Source organism: Monodelphis domestica, chromosome 3 (genome assembly GCF_027887165.1).
Source record: "Monodelphis domestica isolate mMonDom1 chromosome 3, mMonDom1.pri, whole genome shotgun sequence".
Lineage (NCBI taxonomy): Eukaryota > Metazoa > Chordata > Mammalia > Didelphimorphia > Didelphidae > Monodelphis > Monodelphis domestica.
Window position 1 is genome coordinate 88,192,416 of NC_077229.1, and position 14,704 is coordinate 88,207,119.

The window sequence follows — 14,704 nt, forward strand, 5'->3', positions numbered from 1 at the left end:
AATTGTGACAAATGTCCATCAATTCATAGGTTTTTTTAATGTCATACAGCAACTTATGTGAAATATGAAAGTGTGTTTGTTTGCTATTGTAATTAATTGGGCTATTGGGAATTTTGGGGATTTTGGTAACTACATAGTTGTACTACTGTATTTTTAAAGATGAAAAAATTGTTAACCTTGTTCAATTCATTTGCCTTCTACTCACAGTGATCATGGCCAGATACAAAGAGGAAATGGATCTCATTTTTTTGTGAGAAAGCCTTGTATTTTCTGATGTCTTTTTAATATCTCTTGCCAATTGATTCATATACCTCAGCCATGCATCCCTAACTGATTCTGAATCTTTCAATCACCCACAACACGGGGGAATGTAAAAAAAATCATTATTTAAATTTCAAAGTTTAAATTCCTTTTGAGAAGAATTTTAGGTAAAGAAGATGCTACTTCCCTGAATTCAGAAACTGAACTGTTGGAGAAGCCATCATGAAGAAGCCTCCAGACCACAAGTTGCACAAAATTGAACTTTGGGTGTGGTTGATTGAACATTTATTTGTATGTATACTTTTATGCCAAAGGGGACTGCCCCCTAACGGCTTTTTGTCAATGTGTTCAGAAATTATTGGTTTTATTCTTTTTTCTCTTATCCTCACACTATTGTAATCTTTTAAGTTTATTATGTTTTTATGATCCTTTTGGGGAAAAATTAATTTTTCCACAAATGATCACACGGGGGGATGTAAAAAATAGACTCGAATACAGGACTACAATCCCCATGAGCCTTTGCTCCACTTCCCCAGAATGCCTTGTAATCTCACCTGGGCCGAGATCGAGAAGATATTTAAGCAAAGGCTTTTGAAGGGCTCGGCCTTTTTGGACTTCCGTTTGGAGCAGAGGCGTCTCTTCCATGATGTGAGGTTATTTTGTCTAGGCCTCTGGCCTAGGCACATGTTTCTTACTTGTATATTCTTAATCTTTAACCTTTAATAAACCTCTAAAAAATATAGTACTCCTTGCAGAGAGTAACTAATTTCTACCTGCCTCAGTCTCCCCCTCTCCCCTAAATTTTAACTGTTACAATACTCAACTGGCTTAATTTCCTTAGTTACACAATAGGAAAAAACTACAAGGAAATATTATTATATGTAGTTGCTGTAAATATAAAATACACAATTAATTAAAAAAGAAATAAAACAACACTATCAATTTAGAAATTAGCAGTGAAAAGCAAAGAGATTATAGACTATATATTCTGACATAATATGTAAAGGGACATGAGGAGAGCAACTAAAAGTAGAGAGGATGTCCACAATAACTAGACCTTTGAAGAAAGCCAGGTTTCCATGAACATAAGGATGAAAGAGTTTTATAGAATACATGGAAAAGAAAAACCTATGAAAAATAAAACTATTCTAGGTATTCTAGAGACAATTGTTATTTAGAAGGCACATCAAAAGGGAAAAACCCATGAGAATAATTATTGGGATGGGATAAAGATGAACTGGAGAATGTAGAGAGTGTGGGAAGTGATAGGAAACATTGTTTTGCTTTAATGAAGATAGAGTGGACCCAATAACTTTTCCCCTGGGTTTTGTAGTATTGCAGGTTCAATGGAAAGGAACTTGGAGGTCACTGACTTTAACTCCCTTATTTATAGATATAAAAAATAGACTCAAATCCAGGACTTCAATCCCCAGAAGCCCTTGTTCCACTTCCCCAGAATGCTTTGTAATCTCACTGAAAACCTCACCTGGGTCAAGAATGAGATGGGGCATTTAACCTGATTGCAAAGGCTTTTGTGCCTCTTTTCTTCCCTGTTTTCAGCTTGCAAGCAGATGTGGCTCTTTTCATAATGTAGGTGAGGTTGTGTCTAGGCCCCTCTCTGGCCTAGTCACGTGCTTTCTTATCCTGTATTTTCTTTAATCCTTGATCTTTAATAAACCTCATAAAAATATAATACTCCTTGCAGAGAGAAACTAATTTCTACCTCTATCAGTCTCCCCTAAAAATTTAATCTTTACAGTTTTGGCTTACCACTTCGGGAAAATGAAATATCTCAATCTTCTGATTCTTTTCTGATTCTTTTATTTACTAAGTTCAGTTTTAATAACTAGTGCCTAGAAATTTTTTTGAGCCACGTTTCTCTGGTCAAGGTTTTTTTTTTGCCCTCACAAAGCTGCTGCTTGTTCCAGCCATTAGCTCCCGGCCCTGCCTGCCTGTTTGCTGTTTGCCTCTCACCTGGTTCCCAGCTGCTTTGTTCTGCCTGCCTGTTTTTCCTGCTGCTGCTACTGACCTCTCTCCATCCTCACCTGGTCCCAGCCCTACCAACCCTGGTGGCCCGCTCGGGCTCTGGCTCCTGCTCCTGGCCTCTCACCTGGTGCCCGATCTCCCAGTCCTGCCTGCCTGTTTCTGCGCCCCAGACCCACGAGCGCAACCCCAGCCAGTTCATCACCCAGATCCTTGGAGCAGATTGCTCAGGACTCATTTCTACCAGCTGGTAACAAAACTGGTGTATTGACCACGTGGGCGGATAGTAGGAGGGGAGAGACAAGAGGGAAAGAAGAAAGGTTTTTTTCAAGCAGGAACTTAAAAGCAATGGCCATTTTACAAGGATGTCTTTTAATTGCATTGATCCTTTTATTGACTTCACCTGCATTCCTTTTAGCTAACTTTGGGGGAAAAACTCTGCTTCTCAGTGAACTGAGAGTCAGGCCTAAGGACATGCGGTCCTGGGTTAAAATCTGGCCTCAGATACTCCCCAGCTGTGGGGCCCTGGATGGGTCCCTTAAACCCCATTGCTTAGCCCTTACCACTCTGCCTTCGGACAATAGACATTTAAATTGATAATTAATAACACACACACACACACACACACACACACACACACACACACACCTAAGGAACTTTAAAGACTGGAGGTTATATATTTTAAGGTATTTCAGACTCCAATGGTTTATTTAAAAAAAACCAACTCTGTATTTCTATTGCATTTTCCTGATTGTTTTGTTTAAGATATAACTTTGTGATTTTAAGTTCATATATTACTGGATTCAATATTATTCTGTTATACTGTTCATTTAATGTACTAAGTTAACTACTGTTAAATTCTGTTGTTTTCCCCTATAACTGTGCTGAACAAATATTATTGAATAAGCCCATATGTGAAAAAACACTTTTTCTATTTTTGCCTTTGTAAATTGTCACATAGAGGATAGATGGACTTCTTCAGAATTGGTTACAATTGCTATAACAACCTTTGGAAAATGTAATATGCTAAATATCTCAAGTGATTTTAAGGGTTTTTAAAATATGATTTTTGGAATTTTTTTTAACAATCTCTGGTCATTTTTGCCTGCCCCTACCACGAGGTAAGGCCCATAGCTGAAGTGAAATACATTTTATAACCCCCAACCTTACTGCATTTCTAAATATGTGAATGGAAGTTGGGGAAGTTAATCTCAGGGCATTTGTACCCCTAAAAAGCCCCCCAAAAGGAGCACCTCTCATTTATACTCTTCAGCTCATTATTTTACTTCCACCAGAATGATATTTCTTTATTATGTTCTTAACCCAAGATGAGTTTTACTTTGTTTAAAAATATGTTTATTACCAAGGTTGAAAGATTGCTATGTTTGTAAAAATTGTGACAAATATCCATCAATTCATAGCCTTTTAAATGTCATACAACAACTTATGTAAAGTATGACCATGTGTTTGTTTGCTATTGTAATTAATTGGGCTATTGAGAATTTTGGGGATATTAATACTACATATTTGTACTAATGTTCTTTAAAAAAAACCATGTAACATTCATTTGCTCATACAGAGGATCATGGCCACATGAAGAGGAAATTGATCTCATTTTTGGTGAGAAAGCCTCGTATTCTATATTTTCTTTGCTGACACAGAGTGTCAATGATTATAAGCTATATTTTTGAATTTTTAAAACTCTTTTATTATATTTTTCTTGCATGTGCAATATACTTTTTCAGTTTTTTTATTTTTCTCTCTTTTTTATATTTCAAGCACATGTCACCAGCATTAAGACTTTCTTTAACTTTTTGATTTTTCAGTAATATATGTTTAAAATATATTTGCTATAATGTCAATACATGCCCCCAAAAGCTTGTGACTATAAAAATGATGCCACTAATTATTTAAAAAATTATGGGACTTTGCTTAATGATTTGGTCTGATTCCAGGATAAGATACACACACAAGAGCCATTTCACAGAGCCAAAGAAAACCCAATCCAGGATGGATTGATGCACTTATAGGCCAATACAAAGGTCTTGAACCTAGTGTGAAGACTCGAGGTTACTGTGTTTAACATCTTGTTATGACATAGGCTTTCCTTGTGTCCACACTCACTCTGAAAATACTCACAGATGAGTATCCCCAAAACCTTGGCTCCTATAATCTGGTCCCCTTTTCTGCCTTTCATAGTGTGGTAACTTTCTGTAGTCCTGGCTACTCACTGGGTAAATGCATCATTGCTTCGATCATTTTGATTGGGCCCTGATAGAAGGACCTGTTATAGATTTATTTTTCATTTTACTTGGAATTTTTGCACATAAGACTTTGATAGTCTATATTTTCATCCAGAAATTTTTCTTTTTTCTTTGGATTTTCTGATATCTTTTTAATATCTCTTGCCAATTGATTCATATACCTCATACCTCAGCCATGCATCCATAAGTGATTGTGTATTTTTCAATTACCCACAACACGGGGAAATGTAAAAAAAATATTATTATTTAAATTGCAAAGTTTAAATTCTTTTTGAGAAGAATTTTAGGTAAAGAAACATAATACCTCTCTGAATCCAGAAACTGAACTATTAGAGAAGATACCATGAAGAAGCGTCCAGACCACAAGTACACAAAAATGAACTTTGGGTGTGGTTGATTGAACATTTATTTGTATGTATACTCTCATGCCAAAGGGGACTGCCCCCTAACTGACTTTTTGTCAATGCGACCAGCAATTATTGGTTTTGTTCTTTTTTTCTCTTATCCTCACATTATTGTAATCTTTAAGTTGATTATGTTTTCATGATCCTTTTGGGGAAAAATTAATTTTTTCCAAAAATGATCACACGGAAAAATGTAAAAAATAGACTGGAATCCAGGACTTCAATCCCCAGAAGCCCTTGCTCCACTTCCCCAGAATGCTTTATAATCTCACTGAAAACCTCACCTGGGTCAAGAATGAGATGGGGCATTTAACCTGATTGCAAAGGCTTTTGTGCCTCTTTTCTTCCCTGTTTTCTGCTTGCAAGCAGATGTGGCTCTTTTCATAATGTAGGTGAGGTTGTGTCTAGGCCTCTCTCTGGCCTAGTCACGTGCTTTCTTATCCTGTATTTTCTTTAATCCTTGATCTTTAATAAACCTCATAAAAATATAATACTCCTTGCAGAGAGATACTAATGTCTACCTCTATCAGTCTCCCCTAAAATTTTAATCTTTACACAGATGAGAAAAATGAGCTTGAGAGCTAGGTCATTAAACTTGCCAAAAACAAAATAGGTAACAAATAAAAGGTACATAAAGATTTTGACATTATTATTTGCATTTCCTCCATTATACTATGCTGCTGCTTCTTCCCTCTTTATAATATCCTTTCTCTTTTCTTCATTATTTTTCACCTTTGTCAGCTAGGCTTAATACTTCAGGCTTCTTTGACTCTTCTCTCTCCCTCAACTTTCATTTCCAATGAATCTGTCAATTTTCCCTCTATAATAGCATCTACCCCCTTCTCACTATTCATAAGTTCTTCACTCTGCTAACTCAGGCCATCAACATATCTCATGTGTGCCATTGGCTTAGCTAGGTCCCCATCCTATAGATTCTTGCCTTGACAATATAGCCTTTATTTCAGTACTTGAAACTTTGATGGATCTGTGATCTCATCAGTGTGGTTAGTTCCTGCATTGCTTCATATCACACAATAATTATGTTCTCTTTTTTCATGTGACTCTTGTCAATGTCTTCCAGAAATCCAACATTCAGTTCTAACTGAAACACAGAGCTGACTCTTCTGTTCCTGTTCAAAGTCTTGAGAGTCTCTTTACTACCATTAGGAAAAAGAAAAACAAAGATCAACAAATTAGGTTCCTTATGGCCCTGCACAATTATCTTTTACTTTAGACAATGTATAACATATTTCAGTGAGTTGTCTACAGCTTGTTCTCCAGAGGAAATAAAATTGCCTAAGGGTCTTCAGGGGAATAGGAAGTCCCATTATAGGAATGGAATTAGGGAACCTGGAGCCAGACCCAATCCATTAGAACAGTGGCAGCCACTAATATCACTCAGCTATCAAAACACCCTGCTTCATATTCTCTTCATGATATTTTTTCCTGTCTCAACTCCTCCATGCCCCCATGGTCTTGAAAAAGCTTTCCTCTTCAGGTTACTTTATTTGGAAGTTCTCACTTTACAGTAGTAATGGTAGGAAGTAAATTGTACCACATAATTTACATCTGGGACAGGAGTTTGCTGTTCTTCAGAGAAATTGAACATTCCCCAAGTAGACAGTGTCACTTTTTCTGGATGTGACATTTTAATGAAAGCTCCCAGAGGCAAGAAGCTTAGGGAATTCATTTCCTATAACTATAACTAGGTCATCCTCCTCCTCCCACTCTTTCACTATTATAGGTTTGCCCCACTCTGTCCAAGCAGAAAAGAACAACCTGGTGAGTAATATTTTTGACTTAGCTTCTGAGATGAAGAGTGGGAGGGAAAATGTCTCTTTGAATAGAGAGGAAGACAATTGACCAAAGACAATTAATCAGAGACCTAGGATGGTGGCTCTATTAATAGAGCAGAAAGAACAGCAGAAGAGACAGATACGTGGTTCAGTGGAGAGATAACCAGGTCTGGATCCAGATGTCCTGGGTTCAAATCTAGTCTCAGACACTTCCTAGCTGTGTGACTCTGGGCAAATCACTTAATTCCCAATTGCCTAGCCCTTACCACTCTTCTGCTCTGGAATCAATACTTAGTATTCATTCTTGTTTGAAGTATCAGTGTTTATTCTTCCCATTGTGTAAAATGGATTCTTATGGCCTGCCCAGATGAAGCATTTAGTTTGTTTCAATTAAAAGTCAACTTTGCGATAATGAGTTAAATCACAAAAGAATATTTGACTGTTTATCTAAAAAAGTCCCAGGACAAGTCTGGGAGGAGGTGATTGATAGCCGGCCAAACCAGCCTGAGAGAATACAGAGGCATCTAAATTCAAGGGCATTGGCATAGCTCAGTTACTTTTTACCTTGTGAGAGTATTGGGGGGATGTACCTCTTGTCATTCTTTCTCTTGTGTATTGAAACTTAGTTCATGCACTCAAGATTGTACATGACAGCCTCCTCACTTTCCATTCCCAGACAAGGGGCTGGACAGAAAAGGGAGGGAGAATCTTGCATGAGGAATACTATAAAAAGTCCGTTCTTACACTCAGGCTTTTGCATTTTGCCATCTTTGGTGAAAGAGAATAAAAACCACTGCCTTAACATGCCTGCTGCTCTCTGATTCCAGTTTGTTGAAAGTGGGAAATTTTCAGGCTGTTGTGGGAGGCTTGAGGTGAATCTTCGGGATTCAGGAAGGGTATCTTTTGCAAGAATGCAAGACTCCAAAACTTAGCTTAAAAATAAAAAAAGAAATTTATTTGTTTACAAGGTAATGTTAAATCTAGCCAGGAAGACTGTCTCCTAAGGGAACAGCATGGATGGAAAAGCTGTTCTCCCAGATGACATGATTTCTGGGGTCTTTATATTCTTTATGACAGTGAAGATGTGACTTTGTGCCATGAAGATGTGACTCTAGAGTGGTAGGCACTGAGGTATGGGCAGGGGGTGTTGGTCATCTAACCAGGATCCACCTGAAGACTGTTAGGGGTAACATTTAAGGTTGTTGACTGAATATATTAGTGGTCACCAGGGATTTAAATTCAATCCCAATAAAATACTCAAGTCAGTTTGGGATTTTATGGTGGTTTAATTACAATAGAAAGAAGAAATTAAGAAGAAGGAGAAGAGGGTAAGGGTAGGAGATATTCTCCAGCCTGGAGTAAGTCAAAGGGAGTTCAGAGGCCTCAGCCAAGGGGCCATCTCAGAAGATTAAATCTAGCTTGGCTTCCAGTCATGAGGCCTCCTCCAAGATGAGGGGCCTCCTCAGAGGATAGTGCCTTTCAGGAGGTCAAGGAAAGGAGGAATCAGCCTTACCACTCACCGAAATCACTCAGGGAAGATACTTCACCTAAACCTTACTACTGTAAAGATTAAAATTTAGGGGAGACTGAGTTTATTAAGATAGAAATTAGTTTCTCTCTGTAAGGAGTATTATATTTTTATGAGGTTTAATAAAGATTAAGGATTAAAGAAAATACAGGATAAGAAAGCACGTGACTAGGCCAGAGAGAGGCCTAGACACAACCTCACCTACATTATGAAAAGAGCCACATCTGCTTGCAAGCAGAAAACAGGGAAGAAAAGAGGCACAAAAGCCTTTGCAATCAGGTTAAATGCCCCATCTTGTTCTTGACCCAGGTGAGGTTTTCAGTGAGATTATAAAGCATTCTGGGGAAGTGGAGCAAGGGCTTCTGGGGATTGAAGTCCTGGATTCCAGTCTATTTTTTACATTTTTCCGTGTGATCATTTTTGGAAAAAAAATTATATTTTCCCCCAAAAGGATCATGAAAACATAATCAACTTAAAGATTACAATAATGTGAGGATAAGAGTGGGAAAAAAACCAAAACCAATAATTGCTGGTCGCATTGACAAAAAGTCAGTTAGGGGGCAGTCCCCTTTGGCATGAGAGTATACATACAAATAAATGTTCAATCAACCACACCCAAAGTTCATTTTTGTGTACTTGTGGTCTGGGGGCTTCTTCATGGTGTCTTCTCCAACAGTTCAGTTTCTGGATTCAGAGAGGTATTATGTTTCTTTACCTAAAATTCTTCTCAAAAAGAATTTAAACTTTGCAATTTAAATAATAATATTTGTTTACACTACAGAGCTTCTCCCAGTAACTTCACCACCAAGCCACAAAATGCCAAATGCCACCAAGAGCTCCCAATGCTGCTGAGAGCTGCCAACGCTGCTGAGAGCATGATCACAGGAAGTGACATAAAATATATAGGCAGTTCTTTACATCACTTTCTGTCTCACATGTACCAATGGTGGTTTAAGCTTGGCTTAGGACAGCCATGGGGGTCAGTCAGTTGTTTCTGATTTGTCACTTGCTAGTACATGTCAGTCATAGGCCATCCTCCCCTACAGTTAATCCTTAAGTGGGGGTGTATACATTATTGGTTGCTAGAATTCTAAAGAGTAAGCAGGGTGGAGTAAATCTAAAAATCACAAGAAATAGAGTGTGACCCTCATAGTTTGGGGAACATGACAGGTAGATGTCTTAGATATAACCTGATGGTATCAAGGCATAGCCTGGAGGTGTATCTCTCTATCCATCTCAAATCTAAAGCATGATCCAAGGAGGATAAACCTCTCAGGGTCTTATAGGAGTTATCAGATGTTCTTCAGTTAGGAGTCACAAGGATGGAAGGGAGCAAAGGATTTCCCTTCTTATAGTTTGCCTGAAACACTTCTATGGTTCGGGGGGTACAATGCCCATGTCAATGCCATTTATTTTTATTCCATTTACCATCATCCTCAAATTGGCTACACTCTCTTCCCTTATACTTCTTGATCACTTTGTTAATCAATTCTACTCTACACTGAACTCGCCTCATTTTTTAACTGTAATGGAGAGTAAAAATATCTATGAATCTTCAAATTGACTGCTGACCCAAAAGAACTCGTACACAATGAAGATCATAAGTTATTGAAATTCTTTTGGCCTCCTCTCTTTGAAGCAGATGCATTGTTTTGGACTGATTTTGAAAGCTGGTGGGTTCAAAAGCAGATACCTTTTCTTCAAGTTCTGCTCCACACGACTGTGAATATATAGTCTCCTGTGTTTCTCTTGTGTTTGTGTTTTTCCTCTTAGAAGAATGAGTGGACTAGCAGAGACCTTGTGAGTCCTGAAAAGGCCAGAGACTCTGGAAGATCACCGAAGGGGAGGCTGCTGAAAGCAGTGGATGAAATATCTGCTCCCTCATAAATGAGAGAAATATCAAAGACAATCATGGATGCAGGAAGACTTGTTGAAGGAGATAGCTTCAAGGAACTTGTTACCACAAAGGGAAAGAGACAGCAGCTATGGAATCAAGAAAATAGTCATTCTAGGATTCACATGAGTAGTCTACTCAGCACCCCCAGGATGCTGTATGAAGATTCAATGAAAAGAGAAAGGACTTCCACTTCATGGGGTTGTTTGCCATATATATTCTCTCCATGCGTATCTTGCATTTTATTCTTAGTTTGAACTCAATATTTTCTTGGATTTCTATGTTTTTGTAAAAGTGTTAGCCTAGACATTTATTGGAGGGGGAGAGGAAGTTGCTTTGTACCAATTCTTCCTACTCTATCATATTAACAAATATTTTCCCTGAAAGTTAACAAGGGCACCTGGGTGGCACAGTGGATAGAGTTCCAAGCCTGCAGTCAAGAAAAATCATCTTTCTATGTTCAACTCTGGCCCAAGATACTTACTAGCTATGTGTCCCTGAGCAAATCACTTAACCCCATTTATCTCAGTTCTCTCATCTGTAAAATGACTTAGAGAAGGAAATGTCAGACTATTCTAGTATCTTTGCCAAGAAGACCTTAAATGGGGTTAGACATGATTGAACAACAACAAAAAGTTTACTAAGTTTGCTGTTTGACTATTAATGAGAAGCATATTAATTTTAGCTAAAGAACTACTAAATTAGAAAAAAAAACTCTTTAGAATTATCCATAGAAGATTGGGGGGAACTAGTTACCCTCTGGGGCAAAGGGCTTAAACCAGCACATATGAGATGGGAGTGATGGGAAGCCCCAGAGTGGGTGTGTGTTAAATAATTAAAAAAAAACATTTAGAATTTCTTCCCAACACAGTCTCAAATTAAGATGAACTAGATTCTTTCTCATTTCTATCTATCACTAATTTAGACTGGGTTTCCTTTTTTTGCCCCACATTTTTTTCCAGCTCTTACTATAATAATTTTTGCAACAATAGGGGAAAATTCCCTTGCAATGTCTTGTTTCCCCTTTTCTCTAAAGAAACCAAAAGTAAAAGAGGAGAAGTGGTAGTAAGAACTTCTGATAACATTCATCTATAGTTACATTAAAAAAAATCAGTTAATTTGTTATTTTTTTTTTATTGAGTGAGACAATAAGTTTCCTGTCTTTTCTGTTGGAGAAGGATGAAGCTTGGAAATTTTCTTCTTACAAATATGACTGTAGTTTCTTCTCAGAGCGTGCTTCTTGATTTTAGCTTCTATTTGAAACTCACTTTCAACCAAGTATTGAAACTCAGTAGCGTGAGGTCTATTATTGATTCCTCCTCTCATACCTCTGCCTCACAGTTAAACTTCCCTTAATATCCCAACTATTTGTTGTGTAATTCTTTTCTGTAATTGCAGTCTTCAAGAAGGCATTTCCAACCTAACTGCATGGTTTGGTTTGGTTTTTAACACAGAGGTATGAGCATATATTTGCAAAAACATTGTGGGATGAAATTTCTTCTACCCACGGCTTGTCTTTTGTCTTGATTTTTTATTTAATTATTTTTTCTTTTAATGAATTAAATTTAAGTATATTTCTCAGAATCAACTAACAATTGGTTCTTGTAAAAGAGTTGTCAGTCAATGGTTTAGCACTTGAAAATTATACAATATTTTAGAAAAGGAATTTTAGTCTTTTGGCATATGGGTTCAGGAAGAATTCTCCACATAAATGAAACTGAGACAGACCCTTTGCTTAATCTGTATTTCTATGAATAAACTCCAGTAAAAGACACTGCCAGCTATGTCTCTTTAAATCAACAGGTCTGCTCTCTCTATAACTCATCCTGGGTCTTCTCATTTCACTTGTCCCTATCTCTGGAAGTTGATTACACAATTGCTGTCTCAATTGGTGGAGTGTTAGCGATGATCACTCAGTGAAAAAATAAGAGCTAATTTGATTCCTTGTCCAACAAGATCATCATAACGTAGGGAGGATAGGGGAGATTGTAAAGCTGGAGGATGATTGATTTTTGCCTTACTTGATGCAACAAATATAATAGCTCTAGCCTTGCCTGGATCGTTTTCTCAGCTCTGACTCCCTAAGTCATCTCACAACTTAATTTCTTACTACCCAGAATGGGCTGTAGATATTTGCAGGCAGATTTGGTAAAGGAGATTCCTTTGCAATTATCCGCATTATTCAATATCATAGGGTTGGGAAAGAGACAGGAAGAAAGATTTGAGTCTCCCAGGGAATGGAATCTTCAAGTGTGACAATCATATGGATTTTCTATTTTTTTTTTCTAGGTTTCTGTCACTCAAAGCTTCATTTCAATCATGCTGATTACTAACATGTGCTTTGGGATTATAATCCTCTTCCAGGCTGGATTTGGGGTCTTGATAAACTTCTTCCTTCTTTCTTTTTATTCTTTCAGTGTCTTGACTGGCCAAAATATGAGACCTATAAACCTGATTTTCATCCAGCTATTCTTGGTCAACATCATTATGCTGCTTACCAAAGGAGCCCCAGAAATCTTGATAAATTTAGGGACAGACAATTTCCTGAATAATGTTTCATGTAAACTTGTTTTTTACTTTCATAGGCTGGCCCAGGCACTTTCAATATGCTTGACCTGCTACCTTTGTATTTTCCAGGCCATTATCATCTCTACCAAATTCCCTAGACTGGTACAATTCAAAGCCAGGGTTCTGGACTATATGATTTATTCTTGTTTCCTCTGCTGGATCTTCAATATACTTTTAGAAATACCTGTATTATTTTCTATGACAGGCCCAAGACACATAAACAATATTACATATGAGTTTAATTTTGGGTATTGTTTTCTTGAAAGGCATATGAATACTTACTGGGTTATTATTACACTCAGAAATATGTTCTGTATGGTGTTCATACTCTGGGCCAGTGGCTACATGGTGAACATGTTGTACACGCACCAAAAGAAAATGAAGACCATTCACATCAGCAGCCTCTCATCCAGGGCCTCCACAGAGGTCAGAATCACCAAAACTATATTGCTACTAGTGAGTACCTTTGTCTGCTTTTACTCACTATCTTCTATGTTTGCCATTTTTATCCATTATTTTTATCAACAGCGTTTCTGGCTTTTGTCTACAAATGGTATTCTGTCTCTATGTTTTCCAACCTTCAGCCCCTTTGTGTTGATCCCACAACGATCCAGGATCTATACTCTCTTCTGGATGGGAAAAAATAACCATCCTCTCTCCAATCCATCTGCCACACATTATCAAGGTAATTTTCCTAAACCACAGATCTGATTGTGTCCACTCAATCTCCTGATCTACTCAATGTGCATCAATGGCAATCAGGGCCTCATTATTTATTACTCCCTCAGGTTATTTTACAACAATCACCTATATTTCCAGTCTTATTAAATGCTCTTTACTTCTTTGCCCTTGACTTTGTCCTGGTTGCCCCATGCCTAAAATGAACTCGATACAATTGCAACATATTTGAGAAACCTAGAGTATAATGGAAATGGAAATCGTAAGTTTTCACTGCTCATGTCCTCATGGAGATCATTTATACAACACTGAAAGAGAAAGTATGTCAGCATTGAATCGTATTGGGTTTGTTTATTTCTCTGCGTCTAGAAAATTTCCCACATACTTTCCACCTCCAAATGGCTAGTACTCACTCCAAGTCTTTCTATTTTCCCTGTGTATGGAATAGAATTGGGGAGGGGGCTCGTTCCCCCTGAAATCACTCTAATGAGCAGACAGGAGACTTGATAAGATGCTGGCAGAGAAAAAACAGCTTCACTCAAGAGAAAAATAGCAGATAGCAGAGAAGAGGGAGAGGAGGAGGGGAAAGGAAGGAAATGTGATGTTAACAGTCCTGAGCACATGATTTTCAACATAATGCACCCCCAAAGCCCCCCATGATCAAGAAAAATCCATGATTATCATGGGATACCCAGCCTGGGACAATAAAGAAACTTTTGAAACTCCCTGTTCTCTCCTCCTTCAGCTTATCTTATACTTTGACTTTCTTGCCAGGGTACAGATAAACTCTTCTAAAGGTTTTTGAAAGCAGGTCAGGAAAACCAAAAATTTTATGGGGAACTTGTGACAGTTTTAACCCAAGGAATATAAATACTAAGGGGTCTTGAAAATTGGGATTACAATAAGCCAAATACTACTCTAAAAATTACACACTGGATCTCATCCCCCACACCTACATTTTTAAAATTTGCTTTGTTTCCATTGTATATGTACTTATAAGATGCTTATTTCCAGAAAAAATAGAAACTCCTTACAGACAGAGACTGTTGTTGGCTTTTTCCTTTGTAACCCCAGGGCCTGGCACAGTGTGTGACACAAAGCAGGTCGAGAGCAATTGTTAGGTCTCAAACCCATCAGTGAGTTAGGGGGATGTCTACCCCAAGCATATGAAAATTTCCTTGAGCAGAATGGGTAGATGTGAAAAACTTGCTCCAATGGCCATGTAGGCAGCTGAAGCATGTGCCATGGAATGCTTACAGCTTATTCAGACATCAAAGAGGCCAGTCATCCATTGCACCCTGCGCCATCTTGAATTTTGTCCTGCTATT

At 37.9% G+C, this 14,704-nt stretch overlaps 1 protein-coding gene across 1 annotated transcript; it reads left to right on the forward strand.

The window, feature by feature from the left end:
- Positions 1-12,449: 12,449 nt before the first annotated feature.
- monDomV1R1219 (vomeronasal 1 receptor monDomV1R1219) lies at positions 12,450-13,409 on the forward strand. Its single transcript, NM_001167500.1, has one exon. The coding sequence runs from the start codon at positions 12,450-12,452 to the stop codon at positions 13,407-13,409; it is 960 nt and encodes a 319-aa protein (NP_001160972.1).
- The last annotated feature ends 1,295 nt before the right edge of the window (positions 13,410-14,704 follow it).